The sequence below is a fragment of the Crocodylus siamensis genome, chromosome 1, assembly GCF_052110815.1.
Source record: "Crocodylus siamensis isolate JL-2025a chromosome 1, ASM5211081v1, whole genome shotgun sequence".
NCBI lineage: Eukaryota > Metazoa > Chordata > Crocodylia > Crocodylidae > Crocodylus > Crocodylus siamensis.
This window is the reverse complement of record NC_143395.1, coordinates 295,903,536-295,920,798: the sequence shown is the minus strand read 5'-3', so window position 1 is coordinate 295,920,798 and position 17,263 is coordinate 295,903,536. Positions and strand designations below refer to the sequence as shown.

The window sequence follows — 17,263 nt, the reverse complement described above, 5'->3', positions numbered from 1 at the left end:
GAGGTATTTACCTATTCACTTAGGGCTGGTCGAAAAAAATCCTGATTTTGATAAAACATCTCTGGTTTCTTCCCATTCTGTATGCAGTTTAAAATTTGAACAAATGCATACCTGCCTTCTGAAATTTGCAAGATTTCATAATTTAAATATTAAAAGTTTCTATAGTAAGCTCAGAAGGAATTCTCTATTCAGCCACCTCTTCTTTTACTTCTCTTTCTTTATAGGAAAACTGAAAGATGTGCAGAACAGGAAAGATTCTTTACAATTCTGAATTTAACTCCAGAAGAAAGACTAAAATGGACTGAACATATCCCTCAAATGGCTCTAGATCTGGACAAAATTTTCATACATTTTGAGGCTATAGCTTTAAATTCTTTCTCCATAATCATATTTGGCAGCTACTAAAATACTGCATTTTCTCACATAAAAACACACCTGAAAACCCTTTTCTGAAAGGCAGAATGAAGAAAAAATAAGGTTTTGCCAAAGTTATGGCTGCATAGAGCAGCGGCAAAATCTAATCTTCAGCTGACTCAACCTCCCTTTCTTGCTTAACTAAAGCTGAAACTTCAGCTGTTGCTGAAGACTGGTCTCCATGGGTGAATCTATGACTTTCAAAAGAGCTAAGGAGTCTCCAAGGCTGTGAAATAAGAAAAGCCAGAAGCAGCAACCCTGCTGTAACAAAGGTTAGCTTGATTAGTGGAACATCAAGATCTTTAAAAAGGGAAGGAATTAAAGCAGTGCATTTCTATCCTAGAAAATCACCACCCCCTCTTGATACATACACCTCAATTTTGAGGGGAGGATTTTTTGGGAAAAGGTTTGTGCTGTATACAAGAAAATACAGTAACCACCCCAGAGGAATGCTTCCCAACAGAAAGATCTATGTGATAATGAGTAAAAAAAAAAAAAAAAAAAAATCCTTGTCCAGAGGCACCAGGAACTGATTTCTGATCTCAAGTGTGGTCATCAAGATTTAGTCCTGTGCAAGGGTACACAAAAATTTAAGAGAATGTATGTGCTAAACAAGCTGTCTCTTTTTACCAGACAGGTGAAAATCCATCTGTACCTCCTCTAAAGAGATCTGCATGAAGGAAACATATTCTTTAATTTAGAATAAACCGATTATTGCATATGTCACTAAAGTTTTCCACTCTCGCCTCTATTTCACTGAAAGCAGGATGTTGGAAAAGACCAGAGTACTAAGAGATCACTCTGTGTCAGAGGTTCTCAAGCCCTGGCCTGCAGGCCAAATGCAGCTCTCAGAGATTCCCAGGGGCCAGGAAATTTGATAACAGGGGAATAGTGGCAATTAATACTGCTACTCTTCCCTTGCTGCCAAATTACCAGGCCACCCTGTACCTTAGCCCCTACCCCTAGCTGGATCAGGGACAGTATGCCCCTTCCCTCCACCTGACTGGATGGGGCCCACCAGCCAGATCCAGCCCATGGATGAATTGTGCACTGCACATATGGCTCACAGGGCAAAAATGTTGAGCACCACTGCTATATGAAATTCCTGTTTTTCTCAATTACATATAATGGTGGTTCCAGTTGATGCAGGCAAACTTTCCTGAGCAAGATAATGGAGGGACATAAAGAAAAGGGTCACATTAATAAGGGAAAAACAGAAATCATAGAAAATATTACAGCACTATCCTAGAAACAGAGCGATTGAATCATCTTAGTTTTTGTTGAAAGTTAAGGAAAACTTAAATCCAAGTGTTCTGTTTTTCGAAGACTGTATTTTTGTATGAAGATTTCTAGCTAGTGTCCACTTACATGCACAAGTAAAAGCACGTCTGAAAACAGACAACCCCCCCCCACATTACCAGTCTTGTTTCAAATGGCTTTTAAAACCCTACAGCTGAAGCAGATTATTTTCCAAACCAATTACTCAACATAGGTGAGACTAAGTCAGAAGGCAAAAGACTTTATTACTTTGCCAATGTCTCCTCTTATATATAAAAAAGGATGGATAAATATTTGATGCCAATTTAAACTTAAGAAAATCTTTCCATTCTTATCTGACTCCAAAACAGATGTGAATTAAGGTCTATAACAAAAGAAAAAGTGTTTTATACTCTGATTACTTCTCAAATACCCTATTTTCAACCATATAGCACAGTCCTGAATATAACACATGCCCTCTTTTTGAAAGGCACCATAAAGGAAAGAAGTTTTCACTTTGTAAGGTGGGCAAATAACTGAGTAGCAGCAGCTAGGAAGCCAAGCCTACTCCTCAGCCTGCTGCCAGCCCTGCATGCTCGATGGTACCATGGATAGATCCCTGTGTCGAGTCTGAGGTTAGGTGTGGAGCCCAATCCAGCACACGGGATGCACAAGGCCCAATCCAGCACACTGGGTCTTGGCTGTCACTGGGTTTGGTCACAGTCCGAGTGCCAGCTCAATCCAGCACAAGGGCAATGTCAACCAACAGGATGCCCCCCTCTCCCCCAGTGCTTTGGTAGCCATGGCAATTAAAGCTGCCACCACTTACCCTGCTGCTGTATTTCTGCACCCCTGGAGATGGGCAATTCTTGCATACAATGTGCATCCCAATTTACTCCAACTAATTTTGGGGGAAAATGTGTGTGCTTTTTTGTGAAAAAATATAGTAAGCAATCATTTAAAGCTCTTATGCAAGCAGGTATTGACAAATGCACTGCTTCGATATTTGGTTCTGTGTAAGAGCTACCTTAAAACCACTGTCTTATTTGTAAGAATAGTTTCTTAAAAATGTAATAGCTATACAGATGCAAATTAACTTCCTACTTGCTCTAGTAGCATACCTAAGGCAGGGGGGGAAGGGCACAAAAAAACTGTCCCTAAACCACCAGCAGCAGGGGGATACCACTGTCTCCTATTTGCTCTAACGGATTGCAGTTTTTGAAGAAACAAGAATCTGTTTTGGAGTCTGATTTTTTGGCTTCTCAGACCCTGAATCTTACTCTTAAGTGGAAATTTGACACAACAGCCTTTTCTCCATGATATAAAAAAAAAAAAATACATTGAGGCAATATAAGGAAAATCTCTATGGACTATAACTGAAAATGACAGCCTTTCTATGGTTTAGTCATTCTACAAGTATCAATGTTTTGTATTAACTCTCAGAAAAACAGTATTTCCTGTTACATTTGCCTTAATTTTCTATTAGATTTCACAGATTTTTACATTAACTTCCATGAAATGCTGTTCCTTTTCTATAGGCCCCTGGTTGGTTCCATCTACATTAAATTCTATCAGAATTTTCCATACATTTCTTGAATATATAACTTTTTTTAATATGTAGAAAAGGCTGTTGTGTCAAAGTGTGTTTATATTCAAATGTGAGAAGTAAAGATTATATTTAATCTTAAATCACATTCTTGTAAAAATTATTCAAACAATTGACCATTGGCAATTTCTTTCAAGTCAGAGGACACGTTCTATACCATCTTCAGAGCAACAGCAGGCTGCCAAACGTAGGGTTTCAAACATAAAATTATATAAGAAGCTGGAACACATTATGCCAGTTTGGACATGAAATAAAACTGTTCTTTCAAAGCTATGCAAAATGGTTCTAACTTACACTGATTAACAAAGGAAAATCAAAGTCAGATTTTCAAATTTGAAATACAGTAGATTTTTCAAATTAAGGGAGAAGAGTGTTTATTTACTGTGCCACAGAAGACAGATTTCAATAATGCTTTAGACTCTCACAGTCTGTTGTTAATTTGCAAATCTTGATTCAACAGTCTGGTTGAATAAACTGGCACGCTTGCTCTTATAAAATCAATTATAGTTTCAGAGCTTGTGAGAAACACTTGGTTGTGAGTAAATGACATGAAGAGTATGGCAGCAGATAGCAAGTAACCACCCGCATATAAAGGCATCAATCTCTAGAGCTGAGAGATTAATTTAATGTTTTTTCTATTCAATTCTTGGTTGACTCAAAAGAAACTTTAACAAGAATTTTGATAACAGTAGGGGCTTTTCTGTAACAAACTTCTGTCCCATAGGAATTTACTTAATGTCACCAACACTGTATATATTCAGCTGTCTGAGTGATCACTACACATCTAAGAACAAGGGTTTCCAGATGTTTTGTCCCTGAGGGGCCATTTCAAAGGGATTCTCCTGGGTTAGAGGCCACACTTTAATAACCTCCGATTTAGACCATCTTTAAAGTAGCGATGTAACAATACAGCATTCAGAATTCTTCTACCCAATTACCTTTTAAAATAGGTGTAAAGAGGAAGCTTAGTGCATGCCACAGACACTATGCTGAGACCAGACCCATTATTTCATAGGACTTCATATATCTAGGTACACTAAGCATGCTTGTTTGAAGCATTAGAATTCTTGCAGAAATTTGAAGTAGCAAGGAAATTCAAATTCATGAAAAACTACCCTGTTCTGTCATAACTGCATACTTCAGAAATTACATTTATACATACATACATACATATATACACATACACACCACATTATATATATATTACACCTGACTAGCACAACAGAAAAAGGCCAAGGATAGTTTGACTGTTAAAATAAACTTAGTCTTTAAAGTTGAATATGATTTTAAGTGGAGTTGATACAAGACTATCAAGTATTAAGATTTATCAAAAACTAAGCCTTCTAAAATAGTCACCCAATTATGCATAATTAGTCTAAATTTAAAATTTCTTTTGACATTTTTAGAGCCTGTTGTTAACTTATGAAGTAGAGGTGCACTGCTACATTGGTCCCACATTGTATCAACACCGATAAAAGGAAATAAGACATTAGTTGCAAATCAGCCTTTTTTAACTAACATGGCCAATAATGTCGCTGATAAATGCTGTATGCATGCGCTCAGCTGTAGTACAGCGGGCAGGCAGCCAGAAGAGCAGCTCGGAAGCGGGAAGAGCTTTTGTTGGAGAAGGGCGAGGGGCCAGACCGAGGCCTCTCTGCAGTGAGGGAGAGAGTGGGGCTGGGGCTGGGGCAGGTGCTGCCCAGTCCCGGGGTGGGGCGGGGCATGGGACGAAGCTGCGAGTGGCTTGTCCAGGGGATGCCAGGTGGGGGAAGGCTACTGCCACTGCGTGCATCCTAGGAGGTCATGGGGGCATATGCCACCCAGATCTGCACATGGGGTGAGCGTGGGCTGCTGCCGCAGACTGGGGCTGGGGTCAGCGTCAGGCTCTTCCTGGTGGGGGCGCTGGGAGGAAGGCACAACATAACGCAAGGCAGGGCTAAGGCTGCAGGGCACAGAGTCTCAGCCCAAAGCTGGCTGCCCACCTCTGTCCCATGCACAAATCTGGGGGGCATATGCCCCCCATGCTGCCCCCCCAGGAGTGTGTGCAGTGGCAGGGAGCCGCCCCCTTCCTTACCCACCCCCACCCCTAGATAAGCCTCCTGTAGCTGTCCCAGAACCTGTCCCAGCCCTTGGGTCCCATTCATCCCAGCCCTGGCCCACTTCCTCCCTCACCATGGGGGCCTCAATCTGTCCCCCCCTCCTTCCCCTCCACAGAATTATCTGTTGGGTGCTGCTCTACATGCTGCAGGGCTGCATTCCTGTCTGCATGCATGCTGCGGCTGCGCTCAAGTGTCCCAATATGGCACCTTTAGTGTGTCTGTACAGCCCCCCCCACCACTTCCTGTTGCAGCTACCCAGAGCCCGTGTTGCCCCGCAGTTCCTCTGCACTGCCACCAGTGCCCTGCTGGGCAGCCGGGAGGCAGCAGTGATGGTGGCAGAGAGGAGCTCGGGTGTGGGCTCCAAAATCACATCTGCAATTAATTGACAGCTCTAGTTCTTAACTCTATCAAACTAACAAGTCAGGCTTAAATTTTCCATTCTGGGTAGCTACTTTAGGTAGATTTTTAAGTTTCAGCTGAAGTGATTCAGCTGTTTATAAATCTAGAAATAATAAATTAAAATCCATATTTTAAAAAAAAAACAAAACATGCACACACCAATTCTGGTGACCTTTTCTTTGAAAAATCTCTAGTATGCTAAGCTCTTAGCTACTTTGGAAATTTTGCAAGAAAGTAGCTTTTGCATCAGGGATGTACCACTAGCTGTCTCCGTGAAAAGGCATTTAACTTTGGCCAGGTGTTGGAGGGGGTGTGGAGTGGTGTAAATCAGTTGCATATGCACATGGCATACTAGTACACTATGCATGCTCCTAACCAGGGAAACTGCAGGCTATGACAGGTCTGTGAGCAGGGAGCTGATCTCTTCTGGGTTGTCAACACTGCACCTCTCCTAGTCACTTCAACAAACTTGTCATCCTTGCCTCCCAGTCTCTTCAATTCACTTTCTCTTCCCATTCCTACTTGAATCAGTTTCTTTCCCCAGCCAGGATCAGTTCTTCCTCAGGAAAAGACTCCCTCAGAGTGGCCCATCTGTCCTTTCTTCACTGGTTCCTAATCTCTTTGGCCAGCCAGACCCCATCTAAACTAAGTGTCCTCTTTCTGCAGACTCATTCTTCCCCCTTGTGCTCCCCCTGCCCTGCGTCTGTTTGTCCCAGTTGGTTCCACCCAAGTACAACTCTTTTTCCTTCTGCATATAAATCAGGTAATCTTTTCTCCCCTCCAAGCTACTTGGGTGTTGTTGACTCCCCTATCCTTGCTGCCAACTGTACTAGCTCATTTGATGGCTGACTTTACCTGAAGACTGAAATAATAAGAAAAAGATATTAAAACCTTATACTTCCACTTATGAAACTTTCACCTTCTCTACACTCCCCAATACTACATTCCCCTCCACATTCTGAGTAACCTACACATTCCTTGATCTTCCTCTTTTTTCTAATGTTTATAAAAGTTAAAAAAGTATTCCCTTGCTAGCTGTGTCCTAAGTTGTGCCTTTGCCTTTCTCATTTTCATTCCGTATGTCCACACTATACTCTTATACTCATCCTTAGTCACAAAACCAAAGTACTCTCTTTTTGATGGACTGCTTTAAGTTTCATTAAGAATCGTTTTTCCATTAGCCTTACCTCCCATGAGCTCCTTCTTGTCTCACCATTCCCAGAGCTTGGGAAAGTTTGGCTTACTGAAGTTGTGTATTTTTATTTTGCTGACCTCTTTCCTTCCTTCCTTTAATATCATGAGTTTTATTGTTTCTTGATCACCATCACTTGAGCTGTCTTCCAGCTTCAAATTCTTAATTAACTCCTCCCTATTAGCAAGTAGCAAATCAAGAGCTTCCCCTATGGTTTTTTCCCCACCTATACCAAGGAATTGTCCCAATACAAACCAAAAGCTTGCTTGTGCACTGCTTTATTATCCTGCCAATAAATATCACTGAAATTAAAGCCCCATAAGCACCAATTCTTGTGGTATGGATACTTCATTTAGTTGTAAAACTCATCTAACCTTCCTCCACCTAGTTTTGTGGCTTATAATAAACACCCACCATTGCATCATTTTTCCCTTTTTATCTTAATACAATCATCAAAAGAGCAGTACTCCTGCTTCATTCTGCGCTTCAAAATAAGTACATGTATTGTTAATGTAAAAGAAAACATTATTCCTCTTATTTCCATTGCCTGTCTTTCCTGAACAAGCTATAACCATTCATAACAATATTCCAATAATAAGTACTCTCCTCCCAAGTCTGTTATCCCAATGACATCAATTTCATGCATAGGCACTGACTCTGTGGGTGCTCCAGGGCTCAAGCACCCAGTGAAAAAATTTAGAGAGTGCTTAGCACCCATGAGCCACATTGGGAGAGTTGGGCTGAAGTAATGTGCTGCCTCTTCTGGGCATGTTCAGGGGTTGGTGCAGGAATGCAAAAAAGCATCTATCGGCAAAAACTAAAGTTGGCACCTATGATTTCATGTGTGTACTAGGACTTCCAGTTCTACTTGCTTATTCCTTCTTGGATTAGCATGCAGACATCTTGGATGACCATCTGATGATCTGTTTATCATGTTCAAGATTGTTAAGATTCCCCATATTGTTTTGCACTGTTTCTTCCTTGGCCTTTTTGCAGATCACCTTGTTTTTTACATGCCTGTGAGGTTTTGTCTCCATCCCCAACTGAACCTAATTTAAGGCCCTCCTCATTCCTCCAGCTCCTATAATAGAAGTCTAATTGGTGGACTTCATTTTTTGAGCTATGTTCACATAATCCCTTTTAAGCCCCAGAAAAGGCTTTTAATTTTGGGTTTTTTTCCAATGCTAGTTCAACAAATACTTGGCTAGGATGGTTTAGACAGGGATGATCCTGCCCTGAGCAGGGAATTAGAATTAGATGACCTCTTGATGTCATTTAAAGCTGTTTTTTCATTATTCTATGAGCATCTTAGACTAGGACACTGCTAGATGAGACCTCTTTTCTAGTTTAAAGGAATCTCTGTTTTGTCTAAACAAAAAGAATAACATGTTTTAATTACTATTTTACTGGATGGAAGGAGTAACATTAAGAATAGGTTCCACTACAGCTATAACATGAGATCTCTCTCCTATGTAGTAAAAGAATTGCTATTAGCATGACAGTCTTAAGTGTCTAACTAATTACATTGCACAGGTGTTCAGGAATAAGTTTATGATGCCATTGATTATAGGAGATTTCACCATTGAATGAGAAATTGTCTCTTACCTTAAATTTATACCAGTATAAGCCTATTATTAACTAAAACAGTGGGGGCCAAATTTTTTGGCAGGCAAGCCCCAAATTAGCTTCCCATCCCACTCTGCCCCGAGTGCTACTCCAATCCTCTCCCTCTGCCTGATCTACTTGCTCTGCTTTTTGCTCTTTACTCCCTGCTCAATCTCCTGTTCTTTTTCTATTTCCTGCCTTTGCTGCTGCTGTGCTGCCTGTCCCTTTCCTAATCTGTTGTGTGCCATACATAGCACAACTGTGCCACTCGTGCCACAGGTTAGCCACCTCTAGATAAGCATTGAGAACCACAGAGAATACAGACCACTATAACACTTAACAGATGCACTAATTTCTTGTTTCCATCTGACAGGGAAGTTCAGAGACTTCCGTACTATCGGAAACATTGTAAACAAACAATAATAATTCCAAAGTAATTATAATACACTGGACAGATCAGGGTGTCAAAGGCCCAGTCTGCAAACCCCTATCACCTGACCTGTGATGCCCCCCATGGAATTTGAATTGGACCCACAAAACGTGCAAGGGGTCTGTTCAGGGCCTGCAGCCCTGGCCCCACATGACCCATCCAAAACTTCAGGGACTGAGGCATTTGACACCACAGATATTTGGCCTTGGTTTCACAGAATCTCAGATAAGTAGGGCTGGAAGGGACCTCTGGAAGTTATAGTCCAACACCTTGCTCAAGGCAGGATCATCGCTATCCAAACCATTCCATATAATTGCTTGTCTAAACTGTTCCTAAAACAGGTCATGTAATCATCAACCCCATCACACAAATACAAGACACCAAAGCATCCTAATCTGCCACAGATAAAGCAGTGGGGATGAGGGCTGCCAGTGTCCCACTGTTGGACAGGCTGTAAAAATGCACTTGAGAGATTCAAGGAAGAGGGTAATGCCCCTGGTACAGAGGAAGGCAAAACCACTCACAGTCCATACCAATCTGACAATGGGGTAAAATTCCTTCCTGAGCCCAAATATAGCGATTAGTCTGATCCTGAGCAGAGGGGCAGGACCCTCTAACTAGGAACCTGTGAGTTTTAGACCCAGCAGAGCAATGACAAACCCCAATCAAAATCCCCAGGCTTGGCTGAATCCAAAATCTAATGCTTTTGAGGAAGGCAAAAAACCCACCCAACTACTGTAGCAACAGGAGGCAAAAAAAAAAATCCTTCTTAACCCCATGTGGCAACCAGGAAAGCCAAGAAGCATGGGAAGAACAATATATGCTTCATACATTGTGCACACTAATTGGACAACAACTCCCCCTTCTTCTTCCCCTCTAGAAACCTATCACCCGTAAGTTTTCTCAAATTTTAAAAACATCCAGAATATCTACTGGAAACAGAAAATGCTTGGGTCATTTTCAAATGAAAAGTAGATATTTGTATATACTAACATACAGGTTACTGAGATAAACACATAATACCACTCTGAAGACTGATGGGATATTTTTAATTTTGTTTTTCTTTATGACAACATTCACCCTCAAATAAGCATTTAAGTTTCTAGTGTTCCAACTAACAGAGTGTATTTACTCACATACCACATGTACCTTCCCCCAAAACATTATCCTTCCAAAACTGGGTTGCAGGTCTTCAGCAGGGAAGCCGATTTTCTGCTTATAATAGCAACAGTGGCATTTCTATTCGGGCAGCATTTATAGAATCAACTGAATTCATGGTTCATTACAATCTACTTGATTACTGTCAGTTCCTCTTCGCTCAACCAGTGTAAATGACCATTAACCAACAACCAAGCTACTTCAGCAGGTTTTGTGGGAGAATTAGTAATTTAGCTGCTTCTGATCTCTCTCCTATTTGATAGCCCACAGACTGTTTTTAGCTCTTTTCCGAGTCCTAAAACTGCCCATGAAAACCAGTCTTCAGCAAGACCTACAGGTCAGCTTTTGGCTGACCAGACAAGAGCTACTGATAATTCAGCCGTGAAAGAGTTAGAACTTGAGCTTTTGCCTGACCAGGAAAGGGGTGTGTGTTTGGATTGAAGATTAGGCTGCCCATGCTGATTTGCGGTCGTGACTCTGGGGAAAAAAATATTTTCTCCTTCATTCTGCCTTTCCAAAAAATAGGGGTAGGTCTTATTTGGGATACATAGTACATGAAAAAAATATAGTAAGTTTTCACAATATTATGGCAACAGCCATTATTTCTTTGTAAGAAAGAAATTTGGAATCTTATTACTAAATACTAGTGGAGTATGGGCAATCAAGCACCTTGCTATGGAAAGAAAGTGAGAGCTTATGAAATTAGTACATATATTCTTTAATACAGTGGTGCTCAACTCATCCAAACCCTGCAGGCCCGACCTGACATGCAAGGCTACCCCACGGGTCTGAACATTTGGCAGCAGAATGAGCAGTAGCAGAATTAATTGCTGTGCCTCTGGGACATGTGGCAACTAATGCTGCCACCAATCCACTGCTGCCAAATTTCCCCACCTGGGGGTAGCCCTGTGGCCCAGATCTTGCTCACTCCTGCTTTAATAAGCTACTTTTAGTGGTGCATGGGATTCTTTCATCCTAAGTGCAGGATTTTGCAATTGTCCTTGATGAACCTCATGAAACTTCTTTTGGCCCAATCCTCCAATTTGTCTAAGTCGCTTTGAATCATAGCCCTACCCTCTACTACTCCCCACAGCTTGGTGTCATTCATGAACTTGCTGAGGGTGCAAACCATCCCATCTTCCAGACTGCTAATAAAGATACTGAACAAACAGACCCCAAGACCAACCCCTGGGGCACTCCACTTGATACCAACTGTCAACAGACACCAAGCCATTAGCATGTATATGTTATTCTTCTGAATACCACTAATCACCGCACATGTTTAACACTTTGTGCTTTGCTTTAAACATTTACTGATCTGGGAAAATCCGCTGAATTACCCGTTTTTAATCTATTAAATGATTTTTAACAAATGCTGCAAAACTCCAAGTCTGAATATACTGTATTTACTTGCATATCATGCACACCTTTGACCTAAAGCCAGCCCCTGAGCCCCCATGCTCAACTGAGGTGGCTTAAGTTGGGAAGCTGATTTTTCTTCACTGGAATAGAAGTAAACATGGGGACACTACTGGAAGATGGCTGCTACACTTCTTCCTCTGCTAGTCTCAGGGAAGAAGGGGGTGTTCATTCTTCATGGTCAAAACTAATGTTGACCTTCTCATAGCCACAGCTGTTGCAATTAGGATCCCCTGCATCCCACTGGAAAAATCTTTTTCTCTCCACACTGCCTTTGCATATCTCAATTTGGGGTGTGTAGTATGGAAAAAAATATGGTGTATTTAGGCAATCAAATATAAGTGACCCAAGCTCTCAAGGAAGACGCACTGCAGACATTTACCAGCTTAGGAACAGTCCACTTATATTTGTGCCCATACATGTGTTTAGGAATTTCTAGACACTAGTTTTGAACAGGTCAGTGTGTATTTTCAAAGCCAAGCAAGCTTTCCATTTTTAAACATGTATAAAAAAGTTCTCACAGTTTTTCCCCAGTTATACCTAATATATTATTAAAGTCTGAATGTATTCTATGTTGACATCATTTTAGGCCAAGGTTACTCAGCCAGAACCTGCCTGTGGCACTGTCATCTGGCCCATGGGGCTCCCCATGGGCATGTGGGAAGCCCTGCAGGCTATGGCCCTATGTGCTAGATCACTTGCTAGTATAGTTACTGATCCTGGCATATATGGCTTAATCACAGCAGGTGGGAGCAGTGCAGGACCTGATCAGACCTACAGGACTGGCCCCATGCTACTCACCTGGTCCACAGGGTCAGGTTGAACATGATTTTAGACAAAAGAATTGTGGCAAGGCATTTCAACTAGTCACCTACTCACCAGAGGTAAAACATATTTTTAAATGATTATACTATACTCTATGTGTATGCGTGCGCACACGAGAGAGAGATTCTATTATTAAAATTATATTTTACCTGTTGTAACTAGTTTAAATGTTTTGCCATAATTTTTTATAATACACACTTAAGCTTACAGACGCGTCTACAAAAACATACAAAGACATGCATGCTTGCACACATGCATGTGTCTATGTATGTTTAAAAATTCCAGATAAAACATTTAATGAACAAAAGTTGTTATACTACGATTTAATTGAAAAATTTAGGCATGCACTTAAAAAAACAACTCATCTGGCATCTACTCTGTAACAGTGTATCCTTTGAAAACTGTAGACTTACACCCACTTGCAGAATTCTGAATCTGCATTATCTAACATTTCAATTTTTTCTAGCAGGGTTGCTTAATCTAAAAACAGCTCAACTGCAATCGACAGCACCTTTTGTAACTGTAACAAACATTTAAAGTATTGCTTTGGGACATGTTTGCAAGTAGAATAGAGAAAGTAAAACATTTCTGGAAGAGTACATAACAAAAAGGTAGCTTAATTTTTCAAAGCCATGCATAATATATACAAATCCTTTAAAAACAAAAGTACAGGAACAAATCTTGTCATTAGAATAAAACTACCATACTTACTTGAAAAGAGGACCCCAAATATTTTCCCCAAAAATCACTTCCCATGTAATCATTAAGCCTATGTAAGCTATTTCATTTAGAAGATACGGTTTAAGTGAGCCTTTAAATCCATGCTTTCATTTAAGAGTTCTTGTATATATTTATAAGCGCTATACTCAACCATCAGTTTTAAGTATTAGAATAGTGGAGATACAACTAAAATGGCATATCTTACAGTACATACTTACTTATTTTACTGTTTAACAACTTGGGTCAGTTTTCTAATCATGACCAGGAATTAATATTTAGAAATCATGGAAATGTTAAAAACTGCAGACTTTGGTTTAAAATATTCTCCTCCTTAAATTAAAATAATTTTTGTCCCAGTTTTGGCTGTCTCAAAGAGCAAGAGGCATAGATGATAGAGACTCCATGGTAGTAAGTCAATGCAAATAAGTAGATGTTACAGTTAGGTTAGCTTAAGTTAAAGACAACTTACATATGTGACAGCAGAACTAAAGTTTAAGTGCTATAAGCTAGTTTAGAAGATGGATATAAAAATGAAGGCAAGGAGATTCCCAACTTACTGTTCATGGAAGTCCAGCATTGGTGGCTCAAACCGTATAGGTCTGCAATTCCCCCGATACAGGGATACACTGGAGAAAAAAGAACAATACTGTTACAGAAATAAATGTTGCAACACATACATTTTTGCTCCCTATTTCTGTGTCTCTCTCGTGGCAGGCTTTCCTAGCAAAAGAATGCTGGATACCTATATATGTACTAATACTGGAAGGAAGTACTTGAGAAACTTGTCCAAATGCAATAATATAACTTTACCAGATGCTCAAAGTATTATTTTTTAAGAGTTCTTGAGTACATATATTTATTAACAAGACTCACTAGATAGGTTAAAGAAAACTGACCTGGCTGTAGATTATATTAAAACTACACGTCAGAAATGTACATACTGGGAAATTAACACTGTAACTAAACCAAAAAAAATACATTTCAAGGATTAAATTTTGAGGAGAAAAATTTTTTTTTTTTAATGGCAATACAGGAATGTCCACTCATGTCGTGACAAAATGTGACAATCCTTTATGCACACACTGGAGGTCTCTTACAGAGTCTTAGACAAGCTACAGTGTCTCAGCTACGAAGAGGAGGGGCAAAACAAGCAAGTTCCAGTAACCAAATAATTTAGAATGAAGTAAAAATGACCTGAGAGGAACTGGTCTCTAACACTGTATTTTGACTTGGGGTGTTTACCATGTGAGTAATCAATTAACAAGGGCAAAAAAACCAACCAACCAAACAAACAAAAACAAGAAGGAAAAATTAATGGCTCAGGAGAAACCACGACTCAGCAAATCCTTGAGTTCTTGAGAGACAACGCCAGGACAGGAAAAAAGCCTAGGAACCAAAGAATCAAAAGACATATAGTAGGCAATTGTTGATCCTTTGGAGGTCTAGTCACCAACACCTTCAACATGTACAACTAGCCAAAAGTATGGAGGAATGGAGGCTGCCCAAGACCACCAACCCCTCTGTACACTAGAGACAGAATCCAAAGGTTAGACTGAGCCCAGATGTTCAATGCCTCAATGGTTCTAGCTTTAAGCCAGAGAGCATCAGGTAAAAACCATTGCTGACTACCTAATGCCTCAGCAAGGATGTGTTTCTGTCAGGGTTATGACTCTTAGCCTTTCTCCAGCCAAGGGCAGTATGGGCTAGGATTTTGAGGCACTCTATACTCATCTTACTTTGCAGGTTGCAAACACTGTGGTGTTTTAAAGGAACTACTCCACTATATGTAGCCCTGTCACATTGCTACCAGGCCCTCCAGTCAGATGCAGTTTATGGTCATACCCAGGACCCCAAAAAACACACACCAGGTTTAAGGTGATTCTCTATGGGCAGGAGGGCTGTTTGAAAGAGTCTTATTGGGAAAGACATCTGCTAGGATATTTGAAAAAGTTAGATGAGTCTTGGTGACCGTTTAGGAATAAGCCTTTAGAGAATGCAGACACATCTAGACTGAATTTTAAAATCTTCTCTCTCAACACTTGGTTTTTACCATTAAACCCAAGTACTTTTTCTTTTAAGGCAGCTGTTTTGCCATCTTCTACCATTGGCTACAATCTCCTAAAGGAAAGAACTGCAGTCAGATTTCCTGGGTAACCATGGCTAAAATACAGTGCAATATAGCTAAGGGCCCAGTTTAAGAGAGGCAGCAATGTGAAATCCTGTCTCAAGAAGGAGAAGAAGGACATGTCTATGTCACCCCAATACGGTAAAAGAGGACACTACTAAAATAATACATACACCTGCTTAAATCAGATAGAGGAAAGAAAGTACAGCTAGTTCCACTACACAAAACCCTGCCCATAACTGGAACATGAGTCTCCTTTATTTTACTTCTAAGAAAGCTAAATATTCACCAACTTTACAGGTACATCCATGTCCCAAAGTCAGCATGTTTGCTAAATTAATTACAAAGAAGTTAAGATTGTGTATTTTAACTGCATTCTGTATCCAGGCTACAGCATGGGCCACGATCATAACACAAAACAAAGTTTCAGTAGTATGGGTTTCAAAAAGTAATGAAGTCTTAGTAATAGGAAACCTCATTTCAGCACTCTGCTATCTTTGTTGCTGTTAAGTGCACTGTATCTGTATCTATGTAATAAAGATACAGTGCACTTATCTGCATGTCAAAAATGCACTGAAATCAATCAATTTACAGCTGGCCATAAATTAAAGGTTTTATGCAAATTAATCGTGAGTTTAGAGATTTCAGATTAGGATATATTCATAACCAGAGTACAAATGCCCTGAGGATTCCACATACATATTCTGACTGTGCTACTGCATCTTCACTTCTACTGATACCTATGATAGCCAAAACACAGCTAGTGTAAATGTGCCTATCTGCAGTACAGTTGCACCCAAGTATGACATATCTGCAGACATACCAAAGAATCTTCATTACCATACCTCTACATTTTATTCCAACCCATGCACTACAAGGTGGGTCAAGCTTTTCACAATATTTCAGTAAAAATACTCTGACAATGAAGTATAAAACCCAATGTGGGCCCATATCATACTCCTCTTTATTTACAGGTTCTGCTCCAATTTCACAATATTAAACTTCAGAGCAGTTTTACTCGAAAGAGAACTCATGCATTTCAACTCTGAAAAATATAACTGTGAGGACTAGCTGGGATTACCCTCCTTCTAAAAGGATTTAAAAGGGCAATTATTTCAAGTACTGTACAGGAAATCTTTTTTTCACTTTCACGTACGAAAGTTTGGAAAATGTGTCTCATTTTAGAAAAAATTCAATACCCGCAGGACATGTTGGTCCTTTCTACAGAAAAATTTTCTGAAAACATGTTTAAAAAAAAGGAATGAGTGAAACTATAGCACAATACCTACTGACTCTTTCTAGCAACACAATACCAAGAATTCTTTACAGTTACTGAAGTGAGGAAATTCAGCTGGGACAATAAGTGACAATTTTATAATGGCCATACAGAATTCCAATAGGCATTTAATTAAGTCCAACTTAAAATCTCATTGCCATTCATAATTAAGACAAACAGCAGTTTGTACCAAATCCAACTCCCATCATCAAGTACAGAAACAGATGTACATTATAATATTTTCAAGAATAGGTAATTGAACTCTCAGCTTGGAGTAGTTCCTGCAGTTTAAAACATATCCACACCCACCTCTATCGTGGCTCACATGGGAACAAGTAGTAGTGGAATTCCCAAACTGTCTACCTGAGATGCTCAACATGAGGCAACTTGCAGTAGATTGTTCAGATGTTCAGAATAGGATGTCTGCTCTTCTAGGTTCACCCTCACTGACAGCTGGATACACCCTTGGGTAGGGCCAGATTACAGCACAATCAAAATTAAGATAATTGCACTGCATATGCCTAGAGCCAAAGCTCTCAGTCTTCTATCAGAATCTAAGTTTTTACTCAATTCCCAACAATCTGTGTTTCTAAACCTCAGGCGTCAAGAAGAAAATCCTGATTAGTGAACAGATATAAATGAAGCAGTAATAATTGCTATAGAAAGCCTTGCGGTGAAGTGGGGGTTGGCAGCCTCTGGGGGGAAGGGGAGGGAAGTCACCTGGCCCCATAACACTGT

The 17,263-nt window shown here is 40.2% G+C and overlaps 1 protein-coding gene across 2 annotated transcripts in view; it reads right to left on the bottom strand.

The window, feature by feature from the left end:
• The window catches only part of TMEM131 (transmembrane protein 131), a 161,797-nt gene that overhangs the window by 63,628 nt on the left and 80,906 nt on the right, over positions 1–17,263 (bottom strand). For both annotated transcript variants that reach the window (XM_090065011.1, XM_090065002.1), the window contains exon 4: positions 13,682–13,750. In XM_090065011.1, the coding sequence (XP_089921137.1) occupies positions 13,682–13,750 (69 nt within the window). The remainder of the gene's footprint in view (positions 1–13,681; positions 13,751–17,263) is intronic.